Source organism: Macaca nemestrina, chromosome 11 (assembly GCF_043159975.1).
Source record: "Macaca nemestrina isolate mMacNem1 chromosome 11, mMacNem.hap1, whole genome shotgun sequence".
Lineage (NCBI taxonomy): Eukaryota > Metazoa > Chordata > Mammalia > Primates > Cercopithecidae > Macaca > Macaca nemestrina.
This window is the reverse complement of record NC_092135.1, coordinates 131,463,311-131,488,766: the sequence shown is the minus strand read 5'-3', so window position 1 is coordinate 131,488,766 and position 25,456 is coordinate 131,463,311. Positions and strand designations below refer to the sequence as shown.

Here is a 25,456-nt window from a genome sequence, read left to right as displayed (position 1 = left end):
TCAGGTGTAAGCACTTTCCAGAGATTACCCATTTTATCCATACAATGACCGTCTAAGGGAGGCCCAGGAAATGTTCCCATTTCACAGAATCATGGGCAAGGAGAAGAAAGAATCAGTATTTATGGAGTGCCTATTGTGTGCCAGGAGCTTATGTAAAATCTGTATTTAATTTGCCCCATACAATAGTTATGGTCCCATTTTACTAATGAAGAAATTGGGGTCCAGAGAGGACACAGATATCTACAGTGAAGTGACAGATGTGGGCTTCAGACTCAGACCTGTCTGATTTCAACTCTCTCCATGCTTAGACAGCAAATGAAAAACATTTTTTTATGTTTGGGGAAGATTTACTTTTCATTATTTTTGTCTGTACAAGTTCAGACTAAATTAAAGCCATAACCAATCATCCTACTTTTTCTGAAAGTGAATTTATGCACAAACCCATCTGCACTACACACCAAAGGCACAAACCTAACAGCAGCAGGAGCGACATCCCAAAATACACCATGCTATCTGTGGTTCATTAAGGTAGGAAAGATTCAGCTTCTGTGAAACCTACAGAACAAAATCCATCTCCCTATCGAGCTGTGGAATGAAATCACTCTGTTTCAATAAATGTTTATTGAACACTTGAGTGCTGAGTGCCGCTTGGAATACTACAATGAAAGGGACTCGACCCTTGACCTTTCAGGAAACTGCTCCAGCAGAAGGATACTTGACATAGTAGGAAGAACAGAATAATTCGCTTTAAAATGCCCAGGAAAAAAAGTAGGGGTGGGAGAAGGGGGTGGAAACAGATGAAACAAGAAAGACACAAGGCTGATGTAATTAATTCAACGGTCTCTACTTCTGCGTCTGTTTGGAAATTTCCACAAATTGTTTTTGAGTGTCATAAGAGGGGTGCAGACAGGGCGCTCTGGAAACCTGGAAGTCAGTGAAACATACCAGAGGCCTGAAGCTGGTGCTGCCTGGGCCAGAGGCAGCCTCCCCAGCTTCCTGACCTATGGATCTCACAAGCACCTGAGAACAACGCGGCAGTGCTGCCACTATCAGCATTCAACCTCCTCTCCCCTGGCACGTGCTCAACCAGCTGCTTCCTCACCTGTTTTCTGACATTTGGTGGAAATAAAGTCCTGTGTTAAACGGACCAACTCATGGCAGACTTGTTTGTTGGAGGTTACTTTTTATTTACTTGAGACCACCCAGAGCCCAACCACTGCTAACACCTACTATTCACATTCCGAGATAACATCCTTCCCATCTGTTTTCTTTTTTTTTCTTTTTCCTTTTTTGAGACAGAGATTCGTTCTGTCGCCCAGGCTGGAGTGCGGTGGCACAGTCTGGGCTCACTGCAACCTCTACCTCCCAGGTTCAAGTGATTCTCTTGCCTCAGCCTCCCAAGTAGCTGGGACTACAGGCGTGCGCCATCACACACGGCTAATTTTTGTTATTTTTAGTACAGACAGGATTTTACCTTGTTGGCCAGGCTGGTCTCGAACTCCTGACATCAGGTGATCCGTCCGACTTGGGCACCCAAAGTGCTGGGATTACAGGCGTAGCCACCACACCCAGCTCCGTCTGTTTTCAAGTGTGTAAATAAAACAGACAAGTGGGGCTGGGCATGGTATCTCACACCTGTAATCTCAGCACTTTGGGAGGACGAGGCAGGCAGATCACTTGAGCCCGGGAATCCAAGACCAGCCTGGGCAACAGAGCATAGTAAAGTATCCCTCTGCTTTTATAGAGACTCCATCTCTATAAAAACTTTAAAAATTGGCTGGGTATGGTGGCATATGCCTGTAGTCCTAGCTACTAGGGAAAGTGGGGCAGAAAAGTTGCTTGAACCCAGGAATTTAGGCTCCAGTGACCTATGACTGAACCACTGCACTGCAGCCTGGATGACAGAACAAGAGTGTGCCTCTCTAAAAAAAAAAAAAAAAAAAAAAGTAAAAATAAAATTGCCAGGTGCTATGGCTCACACCTGTAATCTCAGCACTTTGGGAGAAAGAGGTGGGCAAATCACTTGTGCCCAGGAGTTCAAGACCAGCCTGGGCAACACGGTGAGATGCCATCTCTACAAAAAATTTAAAAATTAGTTGGGCATGGTGGCACACACATGTAGTCCCAGCCTCTGGGGAGGCCAAGACAGGAAAATCACCTGAGCCCAAGAGTCCAAGGCTGCAGTGAGCAATGATGGCACCACTGCACTCCAGCCTGGGTGACAGGGCGAGACCCTGTGTCAAGGCCAGGTGCGGTGGCTCACGCCTGTAATCCCAGCACTTTGGGAGTCTAAGGCGGGTGGAACACTTGAGGTCAGGAGTTCGTAACCAGCCTGGTCAACATGGTGAAATCCCGTCTCTGCTAAAAATACAAAAACTAGCCAGGTGTCGTGGCAGAGACCTGTAATCCCAGCTACTCAGGAGGCTGAGGCAGGAGAATTGCTTGAACCCGGGAGGCGGAGGTTGCAGTGAGCCGAGATCACACCACTGCACTCCAGCCTGGGTGACAGAGCTGGAAAATAAACAGAAAAAACCCTGTGTCAAAAAAAAATTAAACTAAAAAACATAAAGGGGAGTTATATGATATACGAATTATTTAATAACTTGCTTTTCCAAACAACAATATGCTGCAACTAGATCTACTTTTGCTTTGTGTTATTCCTTTATATGCTATTTTTTATTTATTCAAATGTTTAGGGATGCTAATATCATTATGAACATATCTAAAGAATGGATAATGTTGCACGCATCAAACAGTTTATATTTCAAGCTAAAATACATCCTATTTATATCAAGACCTTGAGCTCGCCACTTTGGTAAGTGTAGATTTAATTTCAACACAGGAGTTTAAAGTTTAAACAAAGGGGAACATAATTAAGTTGTTCCATATAATGTACCCATTTATTAGGATATTATGAAACTTAAATCCTGTATTTTCACAAGCATGCCCTTTTGTATATTTGACTCCTGAAATTCAATCTGTTTTGATCCAAAGTACTGTTTCAGTTGTTTTAGGACATTCCAGATAAGGCTGAGGGCAGCCACTTCTCCATCCTGAATCATCACCACATCGTGACACAGCCCCTCTTACCATTAGGAGTCTTCCACTGAAGGGAAGCATGTTATGCCTTTTTGTTTCCTTTGGTATAAAATAATACATGCTCATTTTAGAATCTGCAGGCAAGCAGATGTAAACATAAAAATAATGCAAATCCCACCACCTAACCCGACCTGCAATATCATGAGAAACTTCCTCCGTGTTATTTCCTATTCCACCTTATTCCCAGTGTTTTACACACTGCTGAAACGCATTCTGTAAACACAGCTTTGCCTCTTTATTTCTCCAACATCACACAGTACCGTCCCCGTTGCTGCCCTCCTCAATTACCTGGCTGGCGGCTTCAGGGACTGAGAGCCTTGCACACGGCCACTTTCCGGCTTTGTGACCTGGTGCAGCCGCCATGAAGTTGTGAAGGTGAAGTGGCATAGCACGCACACAGAGCACAGCACGGGACTCGCCCACAGTACCCATTTTATCAGCTATTATCATTAACTCACTGAGTCATTACACTGGAGTGTTCTGGTGGAGTTTGTCCCAAGACTGGACTTGGACACTGGGGTGGTTTGCAACTTTTTATATTTAATGGTACAATAAACATGTTGTTCATGAGCTTCATATTTAAGATTATTTTCTCAGGATAGAGTCCCAGTGTTAGAATTCTGGACCAAGAGTCTCTCGGAGTTATTCACTCACTCACTAAGTCACTTTCCCAAATGGTTATACCCATTTCTGCTGCCAGAGGACAAAGAAGCTGCAGTTAACTACCAAGGAGTTTCTATAAACAGCAAAATTCCCACTTATTCAAAACACTAGTCAGATATAAAAACACAGACAATGTGACTATTGGACAATAAAAATACACTTTGGCATTAGACTCACCCCTCATTTGTCAGATCGCCCTTAAATGTAAGAAAAAAATAAAAACTAAAAAAAATAGACTCATGCCTCAATTCTTGACAAACCTGGTTCTGCTTGCCCTCCTGAAGTACATAGAAATGTTCAGCAACCACACAGAGAGAAAGGAGATAGAGAACAACTTCTCAGACTTCCTTTCTGCCCAGCCTCTGAGTACTATAGTGTCCAATTTTATCAGAGTTCAAATACAGAGAATGTCAAATGAGACTGGATTTAATGAGATGAGTGTTATTTCAAGTTTACCAAACTATAAAAAGAACTGAATCAAGTCCATATTCTCAAATCTAAAATGTAGAAGAGGCTGGGCGCCGTAGCTCACGCCTGTAATCCTAGCACTTTGGGAGGCTGAGGCGGGCGGATTGCTTGAGCCCAGGAATTCGAGGACAGCCTAGGCAACAGAGCAAGAACCCATCTCTACAAAAAATACAAATATTACCTAGGTGTGGTGGTGCATGCCTATGGTCCCACCTACTCAGGAGGCTGAGTGGGAGGATCACTTGAGCTCGGGACGTAGAGGCTGCAGTGAGCAGAGATCATACCATTGCACTCCTGCCTGGGTGACAGTGAGACCCTGTCTCAAAAAAATAAAACAAAACAAAATAAAATGTAGACGAGTTCCATGGCAGTAAAAATTCTGAAATGCAGATACTTCCTTTTAAAACCTTTAAATATGTAAATGTCTCATAACCATCCATAAGAATAATTCTATTAAGAATCACTTTATGAACTCCATTGAGATTACCAAGTACTCCTGAGAAGCTCTGTGGCTGTTTTTCAATACTGCAGGGCTGTTTGCACAGCTGGGGAGGCAGACTCCAGCTGGAGAGCACTCCTCTTCAACAGATGGTGCTGGAGCAACTGCACATCCACACAGGAAGAATGAAGTTGGAACCTGACCTCACACCACACACAAAAAATAACTCAAAATGGATCAAAGACTAAATATATTAATAATAGCTGAAACTACAAAACTCGTGAAAGAACACAGGTATAAATCTTGACTCTGGATTAGGCGATGGTTTCTTAAGTATAACACCAAAAGCACAAGCAACAAAAGAAAAAAATCGGACTTCATCAAAATTCAAAACTTTTGTGCCTCAAAGGACACTATCAAGAGAGTGAAAACACAACTCACAGAGAAAATATTTGCAAATCATGTATCTAATCAGGGTCTAGTACTCAAAATATATTAAAAAACTCTTACAATTCAACAACAAGAAGACAACCCGATTGGAAAATGGGCAACGGATCTGAATAGATATTTCTTCAAAAAATATATACAAATGGTCAACAAACACATGAAAAGATGCTCAACACTGTTAGTCACTGAGGAACCGATTAATAATACAATATTCTTACATTATTAAATATTATAACGTTATATTACAATAAGCGGAAAGTAACAAGTGTTGGCAAGTGTGGAAACATGGGAACTCTCCTACACTGCTGGAGGAAACTTACAATGGTGCAGCCATTGTGGAAAACGGTTTGGCAGCTCCTCAACAAGATAAACACAGAATTATCCAGCAATTTAACTCACATGTATGTACCCAAAAGAAATGAAAACAGGTCAGCCGGGTGCAGTGGCTCACACCTGTAATCCCAGCACTCTGGGAGGCCGACGCAAGAAGACCACTTGAGCCCGTGTTCAAGACCAACCTGCACAACATAGTAAGACCTCTTCTCTACAAAAAAATTTAAAAATTGGCCAGGCATGGTGGCACACATCTGTAGTCACAGCTACTTGGGAAGCTGAGGTGGGAGGACTGCTTGAGCCCAAGATGTGGAGGCTGCAGTGAGCCATGACTGCACCACTGCACTCCAGCCTGGGTTGCAGAGACCCTGTCTCAAAAATTAAAAAAATAAATAAATAAATAAATGAAAACAGGCATTTAAATAATAATTTGTACATGAATGTTCATAGCAGCTCTATTCACAATAGTCAAAAGATAGAAGCAACCCAAATATCTGTCAACCGATGAATGAGCAAACAAAATGTGGTGCATTCACAGAACAGAGTATTATTCACTCAAAAACAGAAAGGAAGTTCTGAAAAGTACAACATAAGTAAGCCTTGAAAACACAGTGCTCAGTGGCCAGGCACGGTGGCTCATGCATGTAATCCTGGCACTTTGGGAGGCCAGGGCACTCAGATCACTCGAGGTCAGGAATTGGAAGACCAGTCTGGCCACAACATGGTGGAACCCCCTCTGTACTAAAAATACAAAAATTAGCCAGGCATGGTGGGGCGCACCTGTAACCCCAGCCACTCGGGAGGCTGAGGTGAGAGGATCACTTGAACCTGGGAGGCAGAGATTGCAGTAAGCTGACATTGAGCCACCGCACTCCAAACTGAGTGAAAGAGCAAGACTCTATCTAAAAAATAAATAAATAATAAATGAAATACCCAGAATAGGCAAATCCATGGAGATGGAAAGCAGATTAGTGCTTGTCAGGGGCTGGGAGGAGGGGGAAATGAGGAGTGACTCACGATGGAGAAGGGATTTCCATGTAGGGGATACAAAAGTTCCCAAACTGGATAGAGGTGATGGTTACACAATACCATTAATGTACTTAATGGCACTTAACTGTACCTGTTAAAATGGCTAAAATAGCAGGTTTAAAAGAAAAAGAAAGAGTGTCCCTCTTCCATCATTCTCTAAGGACAAAGCACCATTCATCGGGGGATGAGAGTCCAGTCTTTCCTGCAGGGGAGAGGGAGGCAGACACCCTTCACCCTCAGACACAGAAGAGCAGAGCCAGCAGAGTGGGCAGCAGGTCATCAACAAACACCCACTACTCAGGAACACACATGGAGACAGAGAATGGGGCCACTGCACAGGAATTCAAGGTGAGGGGAGAGCCCGTCCAGAGCAGCAGAGACACAGCCTGGGCCCGTGGCCGATCAACCCATGGCCAGCCCCAGACTGTGCCCAGCAAACAGCAATTCGAACCCACAGCCTGGCAAACACCATTCAAGGAACACTAAATCTAAACAGAAAGGGGGAGTGGGGAGGCTGATGGAAAAACATGCCATAAAGTACATGCACAAACCTGAAATGAATGATTGCAGAAAATGGAAGACCATTTTAGAAAAGATGCGACTCTTGTCATTAGTAAGATGCAGGAAGACACGCCCTTTATTTAAAAAGTTAAAATTAAAATGTTTTTAAAGGACAGGGAGCACCAAAATGAGAACAGGATTAAATTAAAAGACAACAAGCTAAGATGTTGACCAAGATTTAAAAAAAACTGAAAACAATCACGCTATGGAAAAATTAAAATCCAACTGGAAGGAGTCAAAGGGAAAAATGTACATTACAGAAAATGTCATAGGTGGCAAAAAGACAAAACTGAGAGGCTCCCAGAATGCTGATGGATACAGTGGCAAGGGAAAAATACCGAGATGGACAGAGTGGTAAGGAGACAGATGGTCTAAACCACAGATAAGAACCTTCCCCCAAAAAATAAAATAAATGGAGATGCAATATGAGAGGCAGAGACAAAAGCCTTTCTCACAGAAAGCTACCCAACTCATTTGATGAGGCTGGGACAACCTTAAACCTAAGCCAATCCAAAAAAGGAAAACAAAGACCTGCCAGCTTGAAATCGTGAAACTCCTAGGCACTCTCCTCCTAGGACTGGCAGGAAATGGGCAGCAATGCACGCCGTGGGCTGGCCGCCGCGGCCGCAGGACACACACTGTCCCTTCTACCTGAAACTCCAGCTCCAGGACTCCATCCAGAAGACGCAAACTGATCGCAACATAGCAAGCAAGCCTTCAAAGACCAAAGAGCCAGATGAAGGTGTGTTTCTAGGAAAATTAGGATAATTTGAGCATCAAAAAGAATGACTGTAACTGACTGTAAAACACTGAATAAAAATTGCCATGAATCCATATAGTGATACTCGGGGTGGGTGTGGGGGTTTAGGGTTGCGGGGAGAGAAACATTTGCCTCTACTGGGGATGACTATTTACCAAATCCTTACCTTGAACACTGGTAAATATACAGAAAGAATCCAGCAATTGCCCTGCCTTTTTAGGAGGAACTGTGGCCTTTAACCCAGTTGAAGTGAGAAAATATCTTTTTATTTTCACTTTTTTGACAGAGTCTCGCTCTGTCACCCAGCCTGGAGCGCAGTGCTGCTATCTCGGCTCACTGCAACCTCCACCTCCTGGGTTCATGCCATTCTCCTGCCTCGGCCTCTGGAGTAACTGGGATTATAGGCGCCCGCCACCACGGCCGGCTACTTCTTTTGTATTTTTAGTAGAGATGGGGTTTTACATATTGGCCAGGCTGGTCTCAAACTCCTGACCTCAAGTGATTCCCCCGCCTCGGCCTCCCAAAGTGCTGAGATTATAGGCATGAGCCACCATGTCCAGCCCCAAGAAAATATCTTTATAGAACAACACCAACAGATAAACGTGGAATAAATGACAGAATGGGGGAGGCGGGAATCTCCATTTCACAAACTCTCACAATAAAATTGATTCAGGCAAGTCCTGTATTGTGTACGAATGTGGAAACCATTTGGGGTAAAGGATATCTGCACAGTGCCCAGGAATCACCTATTACTTCCTAATTGTAAAGGGGGAATCACATCTCCAACAAAAAGATCTGGTCAGGCAAGGTGGCTCATGCCTGTAATCCCAGGGCGGCCTTTTGGGATTACAGGCATGAGCCAAGGCAGGAGGCTCACTTTAGGTCAGGAGTTCAAGACCAGACTGGCTTAACGTAGGGAGATCCCATTTCTATTAAAAAAAAAAAAAAAAAAAAAAAAGAAGGAAGGAAGAAAAGACCTCGAAATCTCCTATAAACCAAGCAACGACACAGCAGAGGGGGACAGCCTAGGAGGACACGCCCTCCTCCAAGTGGGATGCAGTACAGAGCACACAGCGTTCCATATTTAGGGACGTGCCCAAAATGTCAACCGAAATATAGAAGTGAGTCTCTGAAACTGCTCACTTCTACTTTATAGGATATATAGAAGATAAAATAACATTGTAAAAGAATGATGGGAAAACAATCAGAAAAATCCAGAAAGATTATTAGGTTGGTGCAAAAGTAATGGAGGTTTCTGCCATTAAAAGTCATTAATACAGATGGGAGCGGTGGCTCACGCCTGTAATCCCAACTCTTTGGGAGGCCAAGGCAGGTGGATCATTTGAGGTCAGGAGTTCGAGACCAGCCTGGCCAACACGGTGAAACCCCTGTCTCTACTAAAAATACAAAAATTAGCCGGGCGTGGTGGCAGGTGCCTGTAATCCCAGCTGCTTGGGAAGCTGAGGCAGGAGAATCATTTGAACTAGAGAGGTGGAGGTTGCAGTGAGCTGAGATCACACCACTACATTCCAGCCTGGGCCACACACTGAAACTCTGTCTCAAAAAAAAAAAAAGTCATTAATACAAGACAACTGCCCTTGTCTCTTGAAAAACTTGATGTCATAGGCAGGTAGGGAACGGGAAGAGAGGACAGTGGAAGCTATTCTAATTTAACAAACTAAAGAGATAACAACCACCAAATATAATGCATAAAACTTGATGGGTACCTGGTTCCCAAAAGAAAGGTCACAAATCACATTTCTGGTTAAATTGGGGAAATTTGAAAATGATCTGGATATTAAATGTTAAAAATTTTTTTCAGGTATAATGGTACTGTTATATATGAAAATATCCTCGTTTTGTGGGGACATACACTGAGGTATTTAGGGGTAAACCATACTGGTTCTGGGGCTTCTCTGCACCCCCTTCCTCTTTCTCCTCCCCTGACAGTCCTTCCTTTTTTGACTAGTCCTCCTCCTTCTCCTCTGCCCACCTCCAAAAGCCAATGGCCCCAGCATCCGATCGGGTCCTGACCCCATCACACTGTCCTCACTCTCAGGCTCAGATGAACCATTCTCACTGCAGCTGCATGACTGGGGGCTGGGGAGGAAGGGACAAAGAAGGCCCTATCTGGGTTCAGTGAGACCTATATGGCTTCATGGCACACCAGCAGGCCACCTAACTGCTGAATCTATGTCGCTCATTGGCAAAATTGGGGTAGTGGAGAATAAGAGGTTCCAGGACAGCAAGCAGCGGAGCTAGGTAACAGCAAAATCCCCAAAGCTGTCCTCAACCACAGCTCATTAAATCAGAGAGGAGTTCCATTATCCAGCTCATCACAGGAATCACAAATATTCTCTCCCCCAACACCCACACCAAACCATCACTGAGTTCTCACAATGTCACCTCCTCAGCATCTCTCAAATCCAGCTACTTCCCCCATCGCCACAGCCACAAGGCCAGGCCCAGGCTGCCAGCATCTCTCACTGCATTGGGTCAGCCAGCATCCACTCAGTCAACCGCAGCACAGCTAGAGCCATCTTTTCAACCACGATCCGATTAGGTCATGCTCCTTCCTAAAATCTTAAAGCAATAGCATCCCACTACTCTGGGAGAAAAAAGGCAGAGCTCCCTAACACAGCCTCCAACCCTCTCCAGTGTCATGTCCCAACCAAGGGCTCCTGATGCTTACCAGCCCTAACCACCATAGCCTTCTTTCAGCCCCAGGATTTCCCCAAGCTCCCTCTTGCCACAGGGTCTTTGCATACCTCTTTGATCAGCAACCTCCTCCTCCTCATTCTTTCATAAATCCTTTAAAAAAAATACTCTATTTCCTTTGAGCTTAATGTGTTGCTATTCTAACTACCTGATTTTCAGCATGTCTTCTTTTCTAACATATGTATTCTAAGCTATAAATTTCCCTCTAAACATGACTTCAGCTGTACCCCATTTTATATACACGTATTTGCTATTGTTCAACCGAAAATATTTAAGCTTTCTGTGACTCATAAGTTACTTAGAAATAGATATCTAAAATTTCCAAATATATTGAGACATTCTTTTTATTGAACCTGGCTTAATGCTGTTGTTGTCAGAGAACATACTCTACACAATTTCAACTCTTTGAAAGTTTTTGAGACTTGCGTTATGGCCAGCAGATAGTGAATTTTGACAAATGTGCCTGTGTATTGGAAAAAAACTTAGATTCTACAATTGTTAGGTACAGTGTTCTACATATTTCCATTAGGTCAAGTTTAGTACTTGTGGCAGGTACAGTGGCTCACGCCTATAATCCCAACACTTTGGGAGGCCGAGGCAGGTGGATCACCTGAGGTCAGGAGTTCGAGACCAGCCTGACCAAGATGGTGAGACCCCCGTCTCTACTAAAAATACAAAAATTAGCCAGGCATGGTGATACACACCTGTAGTCCCAGCTAGTCGGGAGGCTGAGGCAGGGGAATCACTTGAACCTGGGAGGTGGAGGTTGCAGTGAGCAGAGACTGTGCCATTGCACCCCAGTCTGGGCAACAGAGTAAAACTCCGTTTCTAAAAAAAAAAAAAAAAAATTAGTACTTGTGTTGTTCAATTCTACATTTTTACAAATTTCTTTGTCTACTTGATGCATAGCATGTAAGAGAGGTGTGTTAAAATATCTCACGATGATTATGAACTTGTTTCCCTTACAATTAATTTTTCTTTTATTTTGAAATTATTACTTTCACATTTTAAATTATTATATCCAAAATGAACTTTTTCTCATTTATCAGTATATCTTTATCTCTACTCGTAATTTTTCCCTTATAATCTACTTTGATACTAAAATAGCTACACCAAGTTTCTTTTGGTTAGTGTTTGCATAGTATCTTTTCCTATTCTTTTACTTTCAATCTTTTAATATCCTTATATTTTAAATGTATCTCTTTCAAATAGCCTAGTCAGGATTTTCTTTTGTATCCCATCTCACAACCTCTGTATTTTAACTGGAGCATTTAAGCCCACTTACATTTAATGTGATTACTGATACACTGGGATTTCAGTCTACTAACTTACTATTTGCTTTCTGTTTGTCCCAATTGTTCAGTGTTTTCTCTCCTTTCTTGCCTTCTGTCAGATTTAGAATCCCTGATTCTATTTTTCTTGTTTAGCTTAGATATCACACACTATCACAATTTTGGTGGCCACCACACAGATTACATACAACATGCAACCCTGACTTGTCTAATATAATTGGATCTTTGTTCTTCTTCCTGGAAATGCAAAGACCTTAGAAAAGTTCTACTCCATTTGCCTCCTTTCTAGCCTACATGACACTGTTGTCATGTATTTTAATTATATATATTTTAAACCCAAAGGCATAATTTTTATAGTTAATAATCATTTGGTCTTTTCCACATAGAAACCCTTTTTAAGTCTCCATTCCTTCCTACAACTCTAACATTTAACTTGAGCTCATTTTCCTTTAGCCAAAACAAACAAAAAACACTTAATGTTTCCCTTAGTGTGGGTCTGCTGGCAAAAACATTGTTTTTGTTTATATGAAAGTGCCTTTATTTCAACTGTATTTTCTGAAGGACATTTTTGCTGCACACAGAATTCTGGGTTCACAGTTTCTCTGAGCACTTAAATTTCAACAGACTTTTGGTTTTCATTGTTTCTGTTAAGAACACAGCTGTCACTCTTTTTTTGTTTGGTTTTTGTTTTTAGAAGCGAAGTCTTGCTCTGTTGCCCAGGCTGGAGTGCAGTGGTGTGATCTCGACTCACTGCAACCTCCGCCTTTCTCTCCTTCTCTTCATCTATGGTTTTCAACAGTGCTTACAGTCACCGGTCGCTTAACAATGAGGATCTATTCTGAGAAATGTAGTATTTTTCATCCTATGTGAACATCATAGAGTGTACTTTCACAAATCTAGACGGCACACACCTAATCTGTATGGCATATTAGGTGGCCTATTGCTCCTAGACTACAAACCAGTATAGCACATGATTGTGCTGACACTGTAGGCAACTATAACTCAATAGCAAATATTTGTGTATCTAAATATAACTAAACATAGAAAAGGTACTGTAGGCCGGGCGCGGTGGCTCAAGCCTGTAATCCTTGCACTTTGGGAGGCCGAGATGGGCGGATCACGAGGTCAGGAGATCGAGACCATCCTGGCTAACACGGTGAAACCCCGTCTCTATTACGAAATACAAAAAATAGCCGGGCGAGGTGGCAGCGCCTGTAGTCCCAGCTACTCGGGAGGCTGAGGCAGGAGAATGGCGTGAACCCGGGAGGCGGAGCTTGCAGTGAGCTGAGATCCGGCCACTGCACTCCAGCCTGGGCGACAGAGCGAGACTCCGTCTCAAAAAAAAAAAAAAAAAAAAAAAGAAAAGGTACTGTAAAAATATGTCATAAAAGATTTTTAGAATGGTACACCCGTATAGGCTACTTACCATAACTGGAGCTTGCAGGGCTGGAAGTTGCTCTGGATGAGTGAGTGAGTGACTGGTGAGTGAATGTGATGGCCTAGGACACTACTAACCAATACTGTATGCTTTATAAACACTGTACACTTAGGCTACACTACATTTATTTTTTAAAGACTTTCTTCAATAACAAATTAACCTTAGCTTACTGTAACATTTTTACTTTATAAACTTTTAATTTTTTGACTCTTTTCTAGTAACATTTAGCTTGAAACACACACACATTGTACACCTGTACAAAAATATTTTCTTTATATCCTTATTCTATAACTTTTTTCTATTTTAATTTTTTTAATTATTTTATTTCTTAAATATTTTTGTTAAAAACTAAGAAACACACACACACATTAGCCTAGACCTACAGAGAGTCAGGATCATCAATATTATTGTCTTCCGTCTCCAGTGGAAGGTCTTCAGGGACAATGACACACATGGAGCTGTCACCTCCTATGATAACAAGGCCTTCTTCTGGATACCTCCTGAAGGACCTGCCTGACGCAGTTTTACAATTTGCTTTTCTTTTTTCTATAAGTAGAAGGAATATACTCTAAAATAACAGAAAGCGTAAATAGTAAATATATAAACCAGTAACAAAGTTGTTTATTATCATTATCAATTATTATGTACTGTATATAATTGTATGTGCTATACTTTCCTACCACTTGCAGTGCAGTAGGTCTGTTTACACCAGCATCACCACAAACGCATAGGTAATTCATTGCCCTACAACATTGTAACAGCTACCACGTCACTAGACAATAGCAATTTTTCAGCTCCATTATAATCTTGTGGGATCACCTTTGTCCATGTGGACCATCATATGGAAACATCATTATGCAGAGCACGGGGGTGTATCAGGAATTGATTAGATATGGTTCTTTCAGTTCATATGGCTATCGAATCTGTGAATGGTTCCTGTTATTTGTTGCAGGAAATTCTCAGGTATTATCTTTTCTTTCTTTTTTTTTTTTTTAATTTAAGACAGAGTTTCGCTCTTGTCACCCAGGCTTTAGTGCAATGGCGTGGTCTCAGCTCACTGCAACGTCTGCTTTCCGGGTTCAAGCGATTCTCCTGCCTCAGCCCCCCAAGTAGCTGGGATTACAGGCATCTGCTACCATGCCCGGCTAATTTTAATACTTTTAGTAGACACAGGGTTTCACCATGTTGGCCAGGCTGGTCTTGAACTCCTGATCTCAAGCGATCCGCCCACCTCAGCATCCCAAACTGCTGGGATTACAGGCGTGAGCCACCGCAGCTGGCCACATTATCTTTTCAAATATTGTGTCTCCTCAATTTTCTCTCACCTCTCCTCTCTTGTGACAATTAAACACAAGTAAGACCTTTTTACTGTATCTGTCTCCTACCCTCTCCAATTTTTTCCATTTTTTATGTCTCCAGGCTTCCTTGTGGGTATTTTCTTCTGAGCTATTTTCTGGGTCACACAATTTTTTCAGCCTGGGTCTAATCTGCTCTTTTTTTGGTTAATTTTGATTATTATGTTTTTCAATTTTAGAATTTTCTTTTATTGGCTGGGTGCAGTGGCTCACACCTGTAATCCCAGCACTTTGGGAAGCAGAGGTGGGCAGATCACCTGAGGTCCAGAGTTCGAGACCAACTCAGCCAACATGATGGGACTCCGTCTCTACTAAAAATACCAAAAAATTAGCTGGGCGTGGTGATGGGCACCTGTAATCACAGCTACTTGGGAGGCTGAGGCAGGAGAATTGCTTGAAGCCGGGAGGCAAAGGTTGCAGTGAGCCGAGATCGTGCCACTGCACTACAGCCTAGGTAACAAGAGTGAGACTCAGTCTCAAAAAAAAAAAAAAAATTTTATCTTTAGTAGAGGCGGGATCTTGCCATGTGGGCCAGGCTGGTCTCAAACTCGTGACCTCAAATGATCCACCTGCCTCAATCCGGAAGTGCTGAGATTATAGGTGTGAGCCATGCCAGTGTGGACTAGAATTTTCATTTGGTTCTTTATAGTTTCTAGTTCTCTGCCAAAACTCTCAATCTGATCTTGTATCTCCTTAAACACAAGAAGCATAGTTGTTGTAAAGTCTGTGTCTGGTATCTGGAAGCCCTGCTGATCTGTCTATAGTCTGTTGTTTCTACTGGTTTTAACTCAAGTGCCTTTGCCTCCCTGGGTGTCTATTTTTTTTATTGTATGCACAATAATGAATTTACAAACAGACTTGTGAAAGTCATTAGAGGCCTCCATTGATGTTATCTCCCTCTAGAGAGGATTAAAGTTTGTTTCTGTTGGGAATCTGGAGACACTAGTACACTGGGATTACTTTAATTTCAGAGGACTGAGGTGATGTGAAGCAGGGCTGCAGTCCTTCCAAAGTCTTACTTCTGGCTCATGCGCATTCCTTGGAAGTGGCTTCTTGCGATCCCAATCCAAATTGTGAGGGGAGGGTGTCACCCAGGACTGTTGCCCTTTGGCAGAACCTGGTGCCTCAGCCGTGTTAAGGCACTCGGACAGTATCACAGGGCTCAGCCTCTCGGCTCCCATGTTTGTTTTGTTCATGGCCCAGTGTTCGTTCCCCAGGGCTGCCCTAGGGCTGCCACAAAACTTCAAGGCTTAAAACAAAACTTGAAAACAAAACAAAACAAAACTTGACTGTCTCACTGCTCTGGGGGCTGGAAGTCCGAGATCAAGGGATCAGAAGGGCCGCACTCCCTCTGAAGGCTCTAGGGGAGATTCCATCTGTTATCTCTTCCAGCTTCTAGTGGCCCCAGGCATTCCTTGGTTTGCATCAACAGAACTCTAATCTCAGGCTCTGTTTTCCCATAACCTTTTTCTCTTTATGTCTTTCTGTCAAATCTCCCTCCCCTTTCTCTTATAAAGACACCAACACTGGATTTAGAGTTTCTCCTAAGTTCACGATGATTTACTCTCAAAATATTTAATTAGCCAGGCACAGTGGCTTGAGCCTACACTCCCAGCTACTCAGAAGCCTGAAGCAGGAGGATCACTTGAGCCCAGGAGTTTGAGACCAGACTGGGGAATACAGCAAGACCCCATTTCAAAACAAAAATTTTTGGCCAGGCACAGTAGCTGTAATTCTAGCACTTTGGGACGGCAAAGGGGGAGGATTGCTTGAGCACAGGAGTTTGAGACCCCAAGCATGGGCAACATAGTGAGACCCCCGTCTCCACAAAAATTTGTTTTTAAATTAGCCAGGCATCATGGAACGCATCTGGAGTCCCAGCTACTCAGGTGGCTGAGGCAGGATTGCCTGAGCCCAGTTAGAGACTGCAGTATGCCGCTGCACTCCACCCTGGACAACCGAGCAAGACCCCATCTCAAAAAAAAAAAAGAAAGAAAATATTTTTAAAAGATATTTAACTAATATCTTATTATACCTACACCCTGAAGTTCCAGGTGGACCAAATTTGGAAAAGATGCCAAACCCACTACAGATGCCACTATAGATTCCAAGGTCAAAAGCAGCCACAAATACCACACTCACTTCCACAGACCTTCAGCCTCCCCAGATCCTAGTCCAGAAATTCAGCATCATCTCATTAGCAGACTGTGCTTGGCAGACTGGCTCCTCAGTTACTCAGCCCACCACTGCCAGAAGCAGAAGTCACTGCTCCCTACTCACCTTTCAGAGCCCAGCCAGTCACTGCCTCAAGAAGCCCTCCCAGACCTCCCTGATATCAGGTCAAATTTACCTATGATGTCCTCTCAAAGTATTCTGGCTCTCTCCTCATCAGCATCGGTCCCCATCACAACTTTATATTAACCGTGCAATTGTTTTATTAATGTCTTCTAGACTATCATCTCTAAAAATTTTTGTTGCTGTTGTTACTCAATAAGATACCCCTAGTGCCTTGCACAACAATTAACAATGTTAAGATCTCAAATATTTGCTGTTAAACTGAACCAGTGAAATAAAAAATATAATACCTAGCCATGATATTCCCACTAGTACTCAATAAATTAACAATTTCTTTAAAAAATGGTCTTTGCTAATTTTCAGCCAGATTTGTTTGTATTTGCTCTTCTGGAGCCCAGAGATGGAGACTCAGACCAGCTTGAGCTGAAGAAAAATGGAGTCAGGGAAATGATTCCTATCTGGGATAAAAAAAGAACAATCAGAAAGCCAAAAATTAATCAAAAGCAACCATTTAGTGATCACTTACTATACATCGGCCACTATGTTAGGTGTTCTACACAGATTATCCCATTTAATTCTATGAGTTAACATCCCCATTCCTATTTTACGGATATGACAACCATTATTTCTATTTTACAGACATGGAAACTGAGGCTCAGGAACACACAGTTAACATTTACTGTCACTACAACCAACCTAAGATCTAACATTTTCCATGTTTACAGATGAGGAAACCGAGTCTTAAGGGAGGTTTAGATGCCCTGTCCACAATCGCACGCTTAACTAGAAGCACAGGGTCTGAAGCAACTTTATCTGACACCAAAGTTTAGACTCTGAAATCCAACAATAAAATGGTATTAAAAACCTTCTACATTACTTCATACCTACTAGGATGGCTATTATCAAAAGAGAGATAATAACAGGTACTGCCAAAGATGTGGAAAAATTGGAACCCTCCTCATACACAGCTGGTGGGAATGTAAAATGGTATGGTAGCTTTGGAAAATAGTCCAGTAGTATTACCATATGGCCCAGCACTTCCACTCCTAGGTATATAGCCAAGATAAATGAAAACCAACGTCCACACAAAAACATGTACATGAATGTTCATAGCAGCATTATCCAGAATAGCCAAAAAGTAGAAATAACTCAAATGTCCATCAACTGATAAATGGATAAATAAAATGCAGTGTATCTGTATAATAGAATACTACCCAGTAACAAAAAGAAGAAATGAAGTACCGATACATGCTATGACATGGATGAACCTTGAAAATATCATGCTAAGTGAAAGAAGCCAGAACACATATTGTATGATTCCATTTTTATAAAATGACCAGAATCGGCGAACACAGAGACAGAAAGTAGACTCTGGTTGCCTATGGTTGAGGGAGTTCAGAGGAAATGGGGTGATGAAAATGTTCTCAAATTGACTGTGGTGATGGTTGCACAACAGCAAATATACTGACAACCCCTGAACTATATGCTTTAAATGAGTGAACTGTATCCCATGTGAATTATATCTCATAAAACTGGGGTGTATTTATTTATTTATTTTTTTTTTTTTTTTTTTTTTTTTGAGACGGAGTCTTGCTCTGTCGCCCAGGCTGGAGTGCAGTGGCCGGATCTCAGCTCACTGAAAGCTCCGCCTCCCGAGTTTACGCCATTCTCCTGCCTCAGCCTCCCGAGTAGCTGGGACTACAGGCGCCCGCCACCTCGCCCGGCTAGTTTTTTGTATTTTTTAGTAGAGACGGGGTTTCACCGGGTTAGCCAGGATGGTCTCGATCTCCTGACCTCGTGATCCGCCCGTCTCGGCCTCCCAAAGTGCAAGGATTACAGGCTTGAGCCACCGCGCCCGGCCTGGGGTGTATTTTTTTAAGATTTTTACAACTTAAACCTTTCACCTAATTTTTACTAGTCTTCATTTCATAATGGAAAAAATGCTTTGTCTAAATTTAAAATCAGGAATCCAAGCACTTTCATGCTCATATCCAAAAAAATGTTAACTTTTTAGAAACTTTCAAATAAATTAAACTCTTTTAACTGATAGCTTCGCAGAATTACACGGTTCTTTACCGAAATTTCAAAATACCTTATAATGCACTGGGGAATGTGCTGGTTGGTGTGTTAGCTCCATTTTCTTTCTTTCCATTCTAGCTGTGCAGTTCTACAAAGTCATTACTGTATACTGTGGTCAGGAAATACAAATGAAGTAATGTCTTTGCTGGGGACAGCTTCAACTCTATAGAGCTCGAATATATTAAAAAATCACACATGCATGAAACACTAAACTGACAAATGGCCATCACAAATCTGCACAGATCAAATTTTCAATATGCTAAAGATCTATAACCTGAAGAATTATTTGAAGTTTGGAGAGGCTTCTTTTTACATGTGTGCCATAAGGTCTTATATTTCAAAGTGTGGTCCATGGACCAGCAGCATCAGCATCTTCTGGGAGCTTGTTAGAAATGCATATTCTGCCAGGTGCGTTGGCTCAAGCTTATAATCCCAGCACTTTGGGAGGCTGAGGTGGGTGTATTACTTGAGCTCGGGAGTTTGAGACCAGGATGGGGAATATGGCGAAACTCCATCTCTACAACAAAATACAAAAATTAGCCAGGCATGGTGGCATTTGCCTGTAGTCCCAGCTACTTGGGAGGCTGAGGCAGGAAAATCACTTGAGCCCTGGAGGCAAAGGTTGCAGCAGCTGAGATCGCACCACTGCACTCCAGCCTGGGTGACAAAGTAAGACTTTGTCTCAAAAAGAAAAAAGAAAATAAAAAGAAATGCACATTCTAAGGCCCCACCCACCCTAGACCTACTCAACCATAATCATCATTTTAACAAGATCCCTAGGGGATGAATCTGCACATTAAAATTTGAGGAGCACTGCCCTAAGACATTCTCTTTGTTTTTCTCTTCATTAAGACAGCTCTGACTTGCACTAGACTAATATTTTAAAAGCCTGACATACATACAGTTCTGGTCCTGGGCCAGCTTGTCCTCAGATCCATTCTTTGTCCTTCTGCTCCAGTCCAAGTTGTGGAGGAGGTGACCCCAGCCAGGACAGGGTTCCCAGGCAGAAGGGGAACAGTACATCTGTAGCAGCAGCTGTGCCCTTGCAAGCCTCCAGCCACTGCCAGGTGGACCCCTTGTGACCCCACTTTTTGGTGGGTGACAGCTGTCCCTGAAGTCTGAAATGCCATCTCCTTCCTTCACCCTCCAGCTTAGGGGTGGCAGCGGTTTCCTGCTTGTTGCCTCATCTCCGGCTTGCCTCACCGCAGCCTGCATTCTCAGTACTCCCACCACCTGTGTGACCACTCCCCTACGTTACATTCCTTCTGCTCTAAATACTTAAGGTGAGTTCTGTTTTTCTTTTTAGACTCAGACTGCTACCCCATACCATTTTTGATATTTCTATTATGTACCATAGATACCAGAAGAATTTTGTGAATGGCTTATCTGCTGGAAAAAAAAAAAAAAATAGAGCTATTACATACAGTCAACCTCGCATTCCCACATTCTGACAATCTCTTAACAACTCAGAAGAAAAATCAGCCTTAAGCTATCTGTACAGCAGATGTGACTGTATTCAGAAATTCTAAGTCCTCGGGGTGTATTTTTAACAGTCTACCCATCACTCCTCCTCAACCAGAACAGCTGGTATAGCAGCTATTGTTTTAGGAGAAAAAAGAAGGAAAGCAAAAACACCTCTTAACCAACAAAATTCTGAACACTGGAATCTCTCAGGAATCAAATCTCTCTCAACACAATCTTGTTCTTAATCAACCTTTTAAATCACATGATCTACCCCACACTGGTCAGCACCTTGCCTGGGCAACAGAAGAAAGCAAGTCCTATCAGTACCATTTAGGGCTATGTGGAGATCTTCCCAAAAGCACATCTGGTCCATCACCCTCATGCTTTGAACAACCCTCTGTGGCCACCTCTTGCCCACGGCCAAAAAGCAAACCCCTCAAAGGACCAGCCCCTCGAAATTCAGCCTTAACTAACCCTTCCAACCTCTAAGTCTAATCAACGTGATCCACCTCTGGCCCAACTTCTGATCATTTCACAGTTGTGCCTAAAGCTCTAGACACAACGTTCAAATATGTAGAAAGCCATTTCTTACCCACTTAGCCTGGCGAATTCCTTATCCCTCAAGATCCCACCTTAAAGAAAGCCTCTCCTGCCTCCCCAGGGCAGTCTCTGCCCCGAGTTTCCACAGCACTTAAAATGTTGTCATGTCAGGTGCCCAGGTGTCCATCTCCCCACTAGACTGAGAACCCCTAGGTGGAGAAACTACCTTCCATCTTAGGTCTTGACCATGGTTCCAATCCAGATCCACATTTACGACCTGTGACACTCTGGACAAGTCATTTAACCTTGACTCTACTTCTATTCCAATTCCAAAAGGCGGAGATGATAGCATCCAGCTCACTGGGTTCTCACCAGTACTAATAAACTAACCACGTCAAGTGCTGTAAAGCTAACCCAAGAAATTGCCTGGCACATAGACGGTATTAAAGAATTGTTATTTGCTATTGCTATCATTATTATTACTACTGTTACTGTTACACCCGGAACAAAGCAGGTGTTCCGTACCTATTTGCTGAATAACTGGAGCACTTCACAACAAACCTGTTTGTAACATGTTAGGACTTCAGGTTCCCCCATCGCAGGTATCCTAGGCTGACAGAAGAGAAGGCTCCCACGGTGAAGGGACCGGCTGAACCTAACCCGCCCCTGAGGAAAAGCGCACTGCAGCAGGAGGAGAATGTCCGTGCCAACCGGATCTGCCAGCGCTGCCCCAGGGACTCAGCCTCCTCACGGCCACCTGTCCAGCCACCTGCCTGAGGAAGCAGTGTTCTAACCGGGCGGGCTCACCTGGAGCAAAAACCGTAAGCAGTTTTCAATAGGAAGCACAACGGGAAAACAAACGGTGCAACTTTCCTCCTGCAAAAAGGACGTGCGTCTTTATCTAATATTTAGCGTTCGGAGTTCTCAGTGGAGAGTTGGGTGCCAAGCGGGTGCGCGGTCCCGGCTTTGCTGAGAGAGACGGTCACTGAACGCGCATCCCTTCCTTCCCTTTTGTGATGAAGGGGTGAAGGGGTGATCCCTCCACCCGGGTCCGAGCGGACTTCTGAGGGCACCACAGGGAAGTCTGCAGGGCACTCGCGGGACATCACCCGACCGCTCCTGAGAAATGTGCAGAACTGGGGTTTGGGGACCGCGCACGCCCGCGGGGCGCAGCCGGGAGCCCCCGCGTGGGACCAGCTCGGTGGCACGAGCGCAGTCCCCTGCATCTAGGCCTCAGTTTCCTCCGGGTCCTCGCGGCCCAACTCGTCGCGCGCCCCCCGCCCAGCACGCGGCCCCCGGGAGCGCCCACCTGCGCGCCCCCCGCCCGGCCCCGCCGCCGCCCGCCGTCCGTCGGGGGCCGCGCGCTCCGCCCGGGGCGCCGGCCCGTTACAGCGGCGGGTCACGCTAGACCGAGGCGGGGACGCCCGCGGGACCCCAGGCCGGGCCGGGCCGGGCCTGGGCGGCCGCTCGGGCAGGGCCACGGGCCTCGGCTGGGGCTGCCGCGGCGTGAGGGGCGCGCGCCCGGGCCGCCGCGCCGCGAGCTCACCTTCTGTCGGATCTGGCCCGACGTGGACACCTTGCGGATGAGCTTCTGTGGGGAGCCGGGCTCCGCCTCGGGCTCGCTGTCGGACGACTCCTCGGGCGGCGGCGGCGGAGGCGGTTGCGGCGGACCCGGCGGAGGGGCTCCCGCCGCCGCCGCCATGCTGCCGGGCCAGCGCGCGCACCGCGGGCGGGGGCGGGGCGGGGCCGGCGGGAGGGGCGGGGCCGAGGGCGGGCCGGGCCGGGGGCGGTGGGGGCGGCCTCCCGCCTCTCCCCGCCGCGCCCCCTGCCGGCCTTGTGCGCAGCTGCAGACGGCGCGGCGCGGCCCCTCCCCGCCCCCACCTGAAGGGTCCCGGGGCCCCCCGCCCACCTCTCCCGGCCGTGGCTTCTGTGTGTTCTTTCTGGGACGCCGTTTGTGTTCTTGTTTCTATGTTCACTTCTTAAAACATCTCCACTCTTCCGCATCAGAATGTAGGTAACCTCCGGCAGGCCAGGGCCGCGTCTGTCCTGCCCAGCCTTGTGTGGCCGAGTTTGGGGCGAGCTCGAATGCGCGCGCGCATGCTGGAAAGAGACCCCGGTACTGGGACGGTCCTCGGGACACCAGAACTGGGATGCACCGCTCCATCTGGGAAGGCTTCCTGGAGAAAACGGTTCTTAAGGAGAGATGGAAAATGTGAGCAGGAGTTGTGACTAGAGAGGGAATCGTGTTCTAGGCAGAGACCAGATTTGTGCAAAGGCCTGGAGGTAAGAAAGAACTTGTGTTGGGCGAAGACGAGGGAAGAAAGGGAAGCTGGTGCTTAGAGCAAGGAAAACGGCATTAAGATATGAGCCTCGGGGCGGGCAGGTCGAAGCGGGCTTTGGAAACCAGATAAGGGGTTGGAAGGCAGCAGGAAGCCCTTGAGGGATTTAACCCTGGGCGGGGCTGGGTCACCACGCTGGGGCCTGTGATCCGGGCTTTGAAGTTATCAGGGCAGGTGGACACCCTGGATTACCGAACGGCTGAGAGATAGAGAAGTGGACTGAGATCCAGGTGGGGAGTGACCAGCGACTGGAGGGAGACAGAGGTGACAGGGACGAGCCCCATGTTGCCCAGGGAGGCTGCTGGATAGTGGGTGGGTTGGGGTCCAGCCCTGCTCTGGGCAGAAGAGGGGAAGCGCAGCTGGAGATAAGATCAGCCGAGTTTTTGGTGCCATCCAGGTGGAGCAGGACTTGGTGCCACCCAGAGGAAATGCTGTCCATCTGTCTGCCCTGCTCTGAGGGGCAAATCAGTAAGGGGCTGCCCAGGTGTGCCCTTGCCCCATCAAAGGGCTGCTGCTAGAGACCCCACCTGCCTATCGGCATTCGCCAGCCCGCCGCCCTGGGCAGTGACTGGGGGCTGCAGAGTGGCATCTGGCATGGGGACACGGCCAGGGGCATGGGCTCACAGCCAGGACAGAGGAGGACAAGGCCTAAAGCAGGAACAGTCTGGGACAGGCCAAAGGCCCCAGGGTGCACCAGGGTACTAGCCACTAGCCACATGTGGCTACTTAAATTTCAGTTAAAATTAAGCATTCTGTTCCTCAGTCACATGAGCCACATTTCAAGGACTCAGTAAGCTGCATGTGGCTTAGCAGCTGCCACTCTGGATAGCACAAATACAGAACACTTCCTCCGTCCCCCCAGAAAGTTCTGCAGCACAGTCGCATGCTGAACTGTGCCCTCCCATCATCCCTATGTTGAAGTCCTAACCCCCAGTACCTCAGCATGTGACTGCATTTGGAGTTAAGGTTTTTAAAAAGGTAATGAAATTAAAATGAGGTCACAGGGGTGGTCCCTAATCTGGTATGACTGGCGTCCTCATAAGAAGAGGAGATGAGAACACAGACACACACAGAGGGCAGCCCATGTGAAGACACAGGGAGAAGATGGCATCTACAGGCCAAGGAGAGAGGCCTCCGATGGTGGCATCTACAGGCCAAGGAGAGAGGCCTCCGATGGAACTCCCCCTGCTGACACTGTGATCTTGGACTTCCAGTCACCAGAACTGAGAGCTTCAATTCCTGTGGTGGAAGCCGCCCAGCCTGTGGTGCAGTGCTCTGGCAGCCCTAGAGAACTCATGCAGGCACAAAGGGCTCCAGCCTCCCCACAGGGTTGGAACTTGTCTATCAATTAACTACATATGGAGTGATACACAGAAGCAAAACCCTGGGGGTGAGCAAGGCGACAGAGGGGCAGGGACGCACAGGGGAAGAAAGAATTCATTCCTTCATTCCGCGGGGGAACCGGGTGACCTGAGCAGGGTTTAGAATTGGAATGGAGAGGCCGGATATGAAGGGAATTTCCCAGGACAACACAAAAAGGGGGAGACTACCCCCTACCAGGTGAGCAGAGCGGGTGACGAGGGATTTAGGTGAAGCTGGTAGCAAGGTGGGTGCAGGAGGCAGGGAGGTGAGCAGCCGCGCCAGGATGCAGAGTAGCCTCCCGGCCCTGCTATGAGGCAAGGAGTTCAGTCCCGTGGACACTGAAACTGGCAAGGGGGTTTTGGAAAGCAGAGGAACTCATGTATCTGAGCAGAGAATGATCCAGGGGACAGAAGACTAGAAACAGGGAGGCCATTAAAATGCTGTTGCCTACATGTGTTAGGAGCCCGGGGGACATCTGGGCCCCAGAACTCGTCATTTTAGAGGCAAGGGCATGAACGTGGTGGTTAAGAAGCAGAAACCGTGGCTGGAGAGGAGGAAATCTGCAATTACCAGAAAATACTGAGATTGTCACAGCCAAGAGGAGCCAAGGAGACATGATGACTAAACGTCACATGGGATCCTAGATGGGATCCCAGAACAGAAAAAGGACATTAGGTAAAAGCTGAGGAAATTGGAATTAAGTACGGGGCTTTAGTTTAATAATAACGTGTCAATATTGATTTCCGGGTAGGAGGAGGGTGAGGATTGAAGAACT

The 25,456-nt window shown here is 45.4% G+C and overlaps 1 protein-coding gene across 2 annotated transcripts in view; it reads right to left on the bottom strand.

Annotated features, from left to right (window-relative positions):
* Positions 1 to 22,697, bottom strand: part of LOC105473893 (diacylglycerol kinase delta) — a 120,456-nt gene extending 97,759 nt beyond the window's left edge. The window contains exon 1 of one of the 2 annotated variants that reach the window (XM_011728077.2): positions 22,527 to 22,697. In XM_011728077.2, the coding sequence (XP_011726379.2) occupies positions 22,527 to 22,682 (156 nt within the window). In that variant the 5' untranslated portion in view covers positions 22,683 to 22,697. Of the gene's footprint in view, positions 1 to 3,387; positions 3,473 to 22,526 lie in introns of those variants that run through there. The other variant, XM_071073579.1, reaches the window with a different exon arrangement.
* Between the last annotated feature and the right edge of the window lie 2,759 nt (positions 22,698 to 25,456).